Raw genomic sequence first — 10,651 nt, 5'->3', positions numbered from 1 at the left:
CATCGTTGTAGTAAAGGTCGTAATGCCAGAGGAATCATACCACACAGCATAGAGGGGGAGGTCATAAGCGTCTATACCGTAAAATCGATTTTCGACGGAATGAAAAAGACATATCTGGTAGAATCGTAACCATAGAATACGACCCTAATCGAAATGCATACATTTGTCTCATACACTATGGGGATGGTGAGAAGAGATATATTTTACATCCCAGAGGGGCTATAATTGGAGATACCATTGTTTCTGGTACAGAAGTTCCTATATCAATGGGAAATGCCCTACCTTTGAGTGCGGTTTGAACTATTGATTTACGTAATTGGAAGTAACCAATTAGGTTTACGACGAAACCTAGAAATCGATCACTGATCCAATTTGAGCACCTCTACGGGATAGACCTCAACAGAAAACTGTTGAGTAACGGCAGCAAGTGATTGAGTTCAGTAGTTCATCATAGAAAATTATTGACTCTAGATATATGGTAATATGGAGAAGACAAAATTGTTTGAAGCACGCACAGAACCGGAAGCGCCCCTTGTTTCAAAGAGAGGAGGACGGGTTATTCACATTTATTAGGCAAGGAAGAGCAGCTGATGATTGGATTGCCATCCTCGTAAATCCTTTGTTGGAATACTTTTGGACCTTAACTCCGTCGAATAATATGTTACGGAAAAATTGAAATCTAGATCAAAATACTATGTATATAATATGAACTGTCTAAATAAAAATTTTTGATTACTCATTGTATCAAATAATTTTCATTAATAAAATCATAAAAATTCATTAGAAAATAAAAAATATACATGTCTGATGGTATATTTATTGCTATTTGCTCCAATAACAAATCATTAGTTTAATTGAATAATTAAAAAAATAGATAGATTTTTTTATTCGGAGTCTAATTCTAATTATTTTATTCCCAAACAAAGATATCCATGGAGTTTGAAATCTATCATCTTCTATATCTTCTATATAGCGTGAGGATCAGAAAGACTTAGCTATGTTTGTTGGGTGTGTTTGTTGGTCAACAGTGGATGGCTGTGATAAAATTAAATCGAGCAAATTTGATTTTTTTTTTTTTGACAAATTGAATCGATCCAAATTTTATTACTAAAATTAATCAAATTGAATTGATATAAAATCGATTAATTTAACCGATTATTATAAATTATCAATTTTTATATCATCAATCAATCGACTTATATGCGAACAATCAATTGTATCATACGACTTTGAATTTTTTAACTTGTCATAATTTATAAATCTGGATTAACAGGATCATAACGCAACGCATTGTGATTCAATTTAATCAAATTTGAAATTTTGAATTAAATTCATTCGATCAATTATTTCGATTCCATGGAGATTACTCACCCTTAGCGAGGCGAGGCTTGCAAATCAAAGTTGCGATGTATATCATCGACAAGAGTATGAGTATGAAGTAGCAGATGAGATGGACAAAAGTATCATTAAACAAACAAATATACCGTCGTCGATTAACAAATTAATGTGTATAATTTTATATAATTAATTGTTTTCGTAAGCATATAGTAAATCAGTGACCGAGTATAATTTCTAATTCAGTGACATGTTCAAGATGTGACCCTATTATCTAAAAAACAGAACAAGCGGGATTGCTGTCGGAAGGGAAGGCTACAAGATCTACAGTAAATAATGAAGAAACAATTTGTTAGTCAGACTAACCTATCAAAGGAACAACACAGGGGCTTCCGTGCATAGCTTGCTCGCTTTATAAGTGAAAATAAACAATACACATCAAGAGAAATGATCTCACCTTGTGGTTCCAAATGGAGGAGCTAGCTTCAGCTGGAGATACGGACTTGGTCTTTGCTGTCGCCTTCAACCCATTTTCTTTATACACATCCACATCATTGGCGCTTTCAAAATCAGACCTTGTTTTGCCCAATTGAACTGGTCGGCCCCAAGCTCAAATTTGATTGGCCTCTCGGTTTCAGTTTGGTTATGAAAACACTGCCAAGATCAAGCCCACCTTGCACGCTTTCGTCCTCCCGTAGCAACTCTCGCGTCACTGGCTCCGTGCAGGCATTTAAACAAACATTTGTTGGTCCAAGCCATCACTACCAACTTGACCTGGAAGTTCTGTTAGTTTCCTTCGCCGGCCGGACAAAATTAACTAATCGTAGACAGCGACCCACCGAGTATCCTCACTGGCTACGTATTTATGTATATATATACGCTCTTCCTCCGTTCCACCCTCATGCCATCGCAGAATGAGAGACGACGTAGTGCAGGTCCACGATGCCGCCCTCGGCTTGCTCCACCCTGGCGAGAACTGGCTCGCCCACCCCATTGCATTTCCCGCGCCGGCGCCGCCCGTCGTCCCCTTCGCCCACCACCTGCTCGACGGCTGCTACGGGACCATCTCCGACAGTACTGCCGAGTTCATCGACCTCGAAAGCGACGGCTTCGATAGCGCCAGGGACGAGCGCGGGCTGAGCATGATCGCACTTCTATTGGACTGCGCGGTGGCGATCTCTGCCGACAACTTGGTGGAGGCTAATAGGATTCTGCACGAGCTGAACCAGCTCGCGTCTCCTTACTCTGCTTCCTGCGCCGAGCGCGTGGTGGCTTATTTCGCCAAGGCCTTGGGTTCCAGGGTGATGAACTCGTGGACAGGCATCTGCTCCCCGCTGATGGTCCCCCACAAGGCCATTCTTTCTTGCTTCGAGAGCTTCGGCAACGCGTCGCCTTTCGTCAAGTTCGCGCACTTCACGGCCAACCAGGCCATCTTGGAGGCAATTCAGCGAACAGATAGAGTGCACATCGTCGACCTGGACATCATGCACGGCCTCCAGTGGCCGGCGCTGTTCCACATCCTGGCCACGAGGCCCGACGGCCCGCCGCACGTGCGGATGACTGCGTTCGGCCCGTCGGCGGAGGGGATCGGCAAGCGGCTCGCCAGCTTCGCTAGGAGGCTCGGGGTGCCGTTCGAGTTCGAACCGGTGGCGAAGCGGCCGGGCGACGTGCACCCCTCGGAGATCGTCGCCCGGCGGAGGCAGGGGGAGGAGCAGGCTGTGGCGGTGCACTGGCTGCAGCACGCGCTGTACGACGCCGCGGGGTCCGACCACAACACGATGCGACTGGTGGAGATGCTGCGGCCTCGGGTGGTAACCCTGGTGGAGCAGGAGGCGCCTTCGGCGCGAGGGGGACCCTTCCTCGACCGCTTCATGGGGGCGCTCCACTACTACTCGGTGATGTTCGACGCGCTGGGGGAGTCACTGCCAACGGTGGACGACGCGGAGAGGCACAGAGTGGAGCAGGGGATCCTAGGGCGGGAGATCGACAACGTGGTGGCGGTGGGAGGGCCGGCGCGGAGCGGGGAGCAGAAGCTCGGAAGCTGGAGGGGGGAGTTGGCGCGGCGGGGGTTCGCGCAGTTGGCGATGAGCAGGAACGCACTGGAGCAGGCGCAGATGACACTCAACCTGTTCCCTTCTCCGTCTCCGCCAGGATACACCATCCTCCACGGCGATGGTACGGCGAAGCTCGGGTGGAAGGGGACGGCGCTGTACACGGCGTCAGCGTGGACGGCCGAGACACTGTATTCTAATGGACAAACTTGAAACTGCGCAACGCAAATCGGTAAAAAATACACTGTAAAACATTGCTCTTGCTTCTTCCTGGCACATTACCTCTAGGTCTACCTTACTGACGCCCTTTTACTATGAGCAAAAGCAAAGATATAACACCCTTTTACTAGAGCCAAAACAAAGTTGTACAAATTTATCCTTCTCCATTGTGATCGATTATAATTTTTTAATTTATTTTTTCACAATTGATAATAAAACTGATCTTGTAGAACTACTAGAGTGACAGATTTCACCTTTTACAAAATAAAGATGTACAAATTTACCTATTGATCAATCTAGACCGGACCGCCACCTGCAAAAATTAATTAGATCAGTAAGAATCAAATATCTAAATTAATAAAAAAACAAAGATATTAAAAAAATATAGAAAAAAACATTTCTTTATTTGCAGATAAAATGAACGAAAATGTTGCACCTCTCAAGACGAAAAACATTTTGGCAGATAATAACAACCAATAACAAGTCTAATAATATATTGTGTGATTGTAGTAGTTAAGACCCCAATGGCAGGTTAACTGAGTTACGAGCAGTGATATAAGTTTATCATGTATTCTTCACTTCCACAGGTAAACAATGCTTACATGGAAACACCCCCCCATAAAATCTTAGATTGCAAAATATTGGAAGACAAATGAAGACATGCTATAACTGGATCATGATCCAAAAGAACATGGAAAAAAAATAGACAATCGAAACCAATGTCTTCATAATACATTCGGAAGAGCACAACCAACAGTAATTTCTGTATTTATTTGCTTCGGAAAGAACAATTATGTCAAACCTGGTGAGCATCTGAAGCAGTACTTCACTGTCGTGCAGATTGCAGAAAAATGCTCAAGTGGTAGTTTGACCTCTATCGTCCAGGAACTTACCACCACTATTAATTCTAAGCAATCACTGCAAGCCCAATGGCGTCGATATAACCAAATAATACAAACACACACAAGGGTCTTTGAGAAGGTGAAAGCCCAAAGCATCAGCGACAAATGTTCTGGCTTCAAACAACCACGCAAAGCATTTGTTCTCTCTTTCACAAAGCTTTTCTCCTGCACCCTGTAAAAGGCTTCTTTGAAGTTGCTCACAAGCGCATGAGCTGCGACGCCTGTGCAAAAAGGCATAAAAGGGAGAACAATTATGCCATTGACAATATCTACCCTACTGCTACATTGCCTTACTCCTTAACAATAGATTACTTGATCCATAAGTAGCCTCCAGTACTCCGTAGTCCCTTAAACTTACAGCAATACTACGGATACTACTTCAATAAATTAATATCAGTATATTTTCAGATCTGTAACTGTAAGCAAGACAGATATCCAATATTTACACCTAATACACAGCAGAAATAAACTTGAACGAAATAGACAGCCACAGCCAAAATATAAATCTCACAATAATACTAATTTGCTTAACAGAAAACTTAGTCATACAACACATACTGCAGTTGCCTACATTAAACACAAGTAGATGATAAACAACTCTAGCTTGTAACTAGAGACAACAAATAAGTTTCTTGAAGTATAGCTGCAGAAAACCCAGGTATCCACACCGAACTTGACAAGAAGCTTTAGAAACAGTAATAAGAGGTATCTACTACTCAGAACCACTAATTTATACTACTGAGTCTATGGGAACAAGAGAATAATAGTTAAACTACTGAGATGAGATCAAGTGATAATAGCAATAAAACAACTGAGATCAAGCAATCCAACCCAAGATAAATTTATATCTCCGCCAAACTCCAGACACAACAGCTCGAGAAGCGCCTAAAAATGACCTTCCAAATATAACTCCTGCATTTACTGCTGCTGGGCTTGCCTACCCTGACCACTGCCATAATTAGCTCCATAATTAGCTGGACCACCAGGAGGTCCATTCACCTGAGAAGATCCATACAACCCTGCTTGTGCAGGGTCTGACCTCCAAGAATTGGGATAATCTGAGCTTGAACTAGTATAACCTCCACCTGCGTAAGCAGAACCTGCTCCTTGTTCTCCTGAATTGCCTGCAGAACTATTAACAGGACCACCACTACCACGGCCACCAAAGGACCCATAACCACCACCTTGATTACCATAAGGGCCTTCTGACCCTCCATAGCCCCCATATCCATAACCCTGCCCCATGTATCCAGAAGTTCCACTTTGACCTGATGGTGGTGCACTAGATCCTCCACTAGGTGCTGAAGGATTCCATGAGGATGGACCATAAGATGCAGCTCCACCATAACCTGCAGATCCATAACCAGCAGAAGCCTGATTATTCCAGAGGTTCCTTTGAGCACCTGGAGGACCACCTATATAACCAGACATAGGAGCAGTTGGATTTCCATAAGGACCAGCAGGTCCACTGTACCCAGCACCGCCGCCACCATAACCGCCAACTGCATACCCTGCATAACTGATGCCACTGTTTGCAGCTCCATACCCATAACCAGGTGTGCCATATCCAGCAGAACCATATGCTGAAAGGCTGTTGCCTGCGCCCTGAGGTTGCATGTATCTATTAGCCTCTGCCCCACTGTCATAAGAGCTACCATTACCAGTTGAACCACCATAAGATTGATGAGATCCACTTCCCAATGGTCGACCACTGCCATTATTTGTATTTGCATCTTTTGGAAGGGCACGCTTGACTTCCACAGCCTTTCCATTCAGATCATGAAAAGTTTTCTGAAGAATTATATCAACAGTATCCTCTGATTCGAAAGAGATGAAGCCAAATCCTCGAGGGCGATGAGTATTTTGGTCGTACATCACAACTGCATCAGTCACAGCACCATAGGACTCAAAGTATTGACGAAACCCATCCTCTGTTAAATTGGGAGGCAAACCTCCAACAAATATCTTCTTGGTCCTTATGTTTGCACCAGAACCTGCTCCAGCTGACCGTCCAGCAAAGGCGCTTCCAGAAGTTTGATTTCCAGATCTTCCAGATACTTGTTGTTCTTCCCTTGAAAGAGCTCTTTTGGCTTCCACCTGGTGTTTAGAGCAGAAAATCCAGCAGACATATAACTTACATCAACAGAAATGAAAGAATCAAGATTTCTGCATCACTCACGACAATAAAAAATGTAGTAAATATGATTCACATATGGTAGTTAGTAAACTAGAACTAGAAGCATGTAGTGGCAGTAGAAATGGAATTTCATAAAATAAAAGTTATTAAATGAAATAAAAAATACTATTACTCCGTTAGAGAAAGTAGAGTTATTAATCATGATAAACATTGCACATCCATACAGCCAAAAAATATCTAAACATTATCAGAACTGATAGAATATTTGATTGAAATCAAGTATTCCTTTATCAAGGTTAACAAGCATCCTCCAAGAGAGATCAGAGTAAAGAGAGAGACAAGAGGTAATTGTGAATAGAAAAACAGAAGAGATAAAGAAGATAATTCTATCTATGAAACAAGCTAAAGGATTCATGAAGGGGCGAGATCCATAAGCAAAGCAAAGCAAACAAACTCACTTTCATACATAGGTTCTAATAAGAGTTTGCGAGTTAGGATCATAGGTTGTAGGTCCAAAATTCAATAAAATCAAATAGATTCCTTACAAACAAAAGGAAAAAATTGACACCATTATCTCATAGTGGAATGTCAACTTAAATACAAAAACATTGGCTAGCTCTTCTGTCAGTAATATAATAATGGCACATCAACCCTCTCTTGATAACTTCAGTTGTTGCCCAAGATGGAGGATATGGTTGGTGGTACTGTACGTGGAGATATTCCAGAAATACAAGATGACTTCATGTGTGTTGCTCCATTAAAGAGGAACAAATGAAAGATCATGTTTCGACTGTTGCAAGGACGCGAAGGGGTAAGCAGATGTTACATGAATTCAGAAACCCTTCAATGGCTAAAGTAAATGCAATTGGTAGATGACGCAAAGTTAAGAGAGTGATGCAGCAAATTCCTTGCTTGTGTACAGAAAGAAGAACTTTAGTATGGTTTCAGATTTTTAATTAAACTTCTTATTCACGTCCCTCTTTCTCCCCTCACCACCACATTGTGCACGATTAGGATTAGATCAATAATCCAACTGATGCTGTGAGGCTTGATCACATTCCAGTCCAATTCCACCATATTGACATCCAGCTTGAGATGCTCTAATCATATTACATTATTTGGTCAGTAGAATCATGAATTCCTACAATATGAAAGGTGGTTTTGACTACCTTGTCATGACTCATGTGACTAAGACTGAAGAAAATAAGCTACCAACTTTGATGATTGTTCTTCAGCTAGATTGAGTAGTTTTTCTGGAGCAAGGAATGTTGTCACTCCTAGGGTCAAATGGGCATACCCAACAATGTTACAAGCTAGGTAAAAACTCTCCTACATATATTAAACTTCCAATATGCTAACAAACTCCATTATACTTAAATTTAGTTCCCAAGCAAAATCAAATGAGTTTAATAAAGTTAGACCCTGTGAATGCCCAAATAAAAGACACTCATGCATGATAAATAAGATAGGATGAATTTTTGGTCGACTATCCACAGTATCTATTACAAATCCAAGCATGTACCTTCTCTTTTAACAAATGGTGACCCCTCATCATGACTTATTTTTGCTGCCATTCCATCAATCAGCTAATTGATTTTTCCTATTAGTGTAGTTTAAGGAATAGCAGTAGTTTGATTAATTCAAATTTGATGTTACAGCTAAGATCATGAGTTCATGATTCATTTATATTATGACCTTATTCAACTATTCATCATGCACCTAGAATGAAAGTTCTTTCAACTTCCACTCACTAACATTGTTCTACATTCAAGTCTACTCTGTCATTATCTAAAGGCAATGCCAAACCAAAAAGCTAAAAATTGAACTCTCATAAAGGCTCAGGCATTTTTGCTACTCAATCTGTCTATCAGATCTTGGAAATATACTAAAAACAGAAGAAAAAAAATTGAACTAGCAGCAAGCATGGACCAAATTCAAGGAAAATCTGATCCAGCCCGATCAGTTTAGGGTTTGCCTGAGGTGAAGTTTTGGGTTTTACCTTGACAAGGCAAAATTACTTCAGTTTTTTTCGCTATTTTCTACCTTTTTGTTCATTATGATCCTCTTGTTTCCAAGTAACTTTTGAGAATGATTCTAGTTGCTATACTCGACAACAACCCAAATCGCAAGATATATAACTATCATCACTTGTACTATTCAGCTATCCAAAACCAATCTAGCTACTTGTGCAAATAGTAAAGACTAACAAATGTAAAGTGACCACAATGAATAGAAGGTAAAATGAAGAAAAACACGGCATTTCTCAACATTGGTTGGCCTTACTTGCAACAAACTTTACACGATCATTATTTTCTTTAAAAAAAAAAAAAGAACTCCTTCACTGTATACCAAAATTGAAGAGACTCGTGAACTCTTCACGAACTGGACCATGAATCTTACAAAAAAAATTCAAACGCTCATTGTGGACAGAAACAGAATCTCTATAGAACCAAACATGAGGCTATCATGAAGGTGAAGAAATACCATAGTGCACACTTTGATCTACAACATTTACACAAATACCAGCGTAAATGAAAAAGAAACACAAAGACGATAATTCAACAATATAAATACATGAAAAAAAATGGAATATAAGATAAATTCAACAGCAAAACAAATAAAACTCGGAACATCATTGTCAGTGGAGACTACGGAGAAAGGTAAATCTCAAATTCTACTTTAAAAAAAGAAAGAATATCGACAAGAGTACTATCGCATATGGTATGGTATGGCTAGAAAATGAGAGAAATTTAACAAAACCCCCCGTGAGCTCATCAAACCCGAAAAGGAAAGATATCAAATAGCCATCAAAGTTGCAGGGATCTAACAAAAGGATAAGACATCTGAACCCCACTCATCAAGTAACCGTTTTTTCATTGCATCCGAACAAATGGTATAGAATCAGAAATCCCTAGATGCAGAAACCGAAGAAAACAGCAGGTAGAAAGCAAAACGAGTTTAAAGGACACAGAGGGAGAAAGAGGCTCACGGTGCGACCATCAATGGTGTGCTTGTCCTGAAGAACGCGATCGAGGATAGAGGGATCTGCAAATACGACGAACCCAAAACCCCTGGGACGGCCAGTGATCTTGTCCCTCATGATGACGGCGTCGAGGACCTCCCCGTAGTCTCCGAAGTGCTCCTTGAGTTTTTCCTCCGAGGTCTCCCACGAGATGCCTCCGATAAAGAGCTTCCCCTCGTCCGAATCCATCGCCTTCTCACCCGTGAAAAGGATGATAAACTTCAATGGTCGGCGGTGCAGAAGATGGGAGAGCAGAGGCGCGGCACCTCCGGCTGCGGGAAGAGAGAGGAAGGGGAGCGGCGCTGGCAAGAATAAATCGGAAAGTTGCGAACGCAATCAAGGGTTGAGGTCAGATCGATCAGGTGTGGACTAGGGTTACACTTCGCAGTCCCATGGACCTCTCAGCCTTTATCTTTTTTTTTCCTTCTGTTTTTGGATAAATTTCTATTTTCTCTCTCTATATATATATGGAAAAAAAATAAGAAGCCACCCCTCTTTTTACTAAAATATCAAAACAATACTCTTATATTTTATCATGAAAAGAGTGACTTTAGTATTTGGTCATGCTGAATTTAATTTTATAGTTTCACTTTACCATTGAAGGCTCTTTATAACTTTAGCAAACGATAATTTTAATAAAAGGTAGAATGTATCATTCAGCGATATTATATGATTGATTTTATAATCATTTGTGAAAAAATAAATTGAAAAAGCCACGATGAAAAAAGATATTATCTCGACTTCGTCGAGATTTTATCTTAAAAGGGCCATTGAGATGTTCTTTATAACAATTTGTGATAAAATTATTATATCAATCTATTCTAAAATGATTAATAATTTTTATTCTCCTATCTCTAACTTTAATTCTTTATGTTTATATGTTATATAATCTTCACCGTGATTGTTATATACATTTATATTAATTAATTTTTTAAAACAAAATACTTTTTAAATGCGTTTTCTTGGAACCTCTTTAATAGTTCTA

The 10,651-nt window shown here is 40.7% G+C and overlaps 2 protein-coding genes across 2 annotated transcripts; one reads left to right on the top strand and one right to left on the bottom strand.

The window, feature by feature from the left end:
• The first annotated feature begins 2,249 nt into the window (after positions 1–2,249).
• Positions 2,250–3,599, top strand: LOC141833940 (protein SCARECROW 2-like). The gene has a single exon (XM_074721432.1). The coding sequence runs from the start codon at positions 2,250–2,252 to the stop codon at positions 3,597–3,599; it is 1,350 nt and encodes a 449-aa protein (XP_074577533.1).
• A 1,409-nt stretch (positions 3,600–5,008) lies between these two features.
• LOC141833829 (heterogeneous nuclear ribonucleoprotein 1-like) lies at positions 5,009–10,071 on the bottom strand. Its single transcript, XM_074721326.1, has 2 exons — positions 9,634–10,071; positions 5,009–6,604 (listed from the first exon to the last, which is right to left on the bottom strand). Exons 1-2 carry the CDS (start codon positions 9,853–9,855, stop codon positions 5,426–5,428), a joined length of 1,401 nt encoding a protein of 466 aa, XP_074577427.1. The 5' UTR covers positions 9,856–10,071; the 3' UTR covers positions 5,009–5,425.
• Between the last annotated feature and the right edge of the window lie 580 nt (positions 10,072–10,651).

This window comes from Curcuma longa, chromosome 8, assembly GCF_044706935.1.
Source record: "Curcuma longa cultivar G26 ecotype Majalengka, Jawa Barat chromosome 8, ITB_CL_G26_1.1, whole genome shotgun sequence".
NCBI classification, from domain to species: domain Eukaryota; kingdom Viridiplantae; phylum Streptophyta; class Magnoliopsida; order Zingiberales; family Zingiberaceae; genus Curcuma; species Curcuma longa.
The sequence above is the reverse complement of the archived record's forward strand: the minus strand, read 5'-3'. Positions and strand labels throughout refer to the sequence as shown.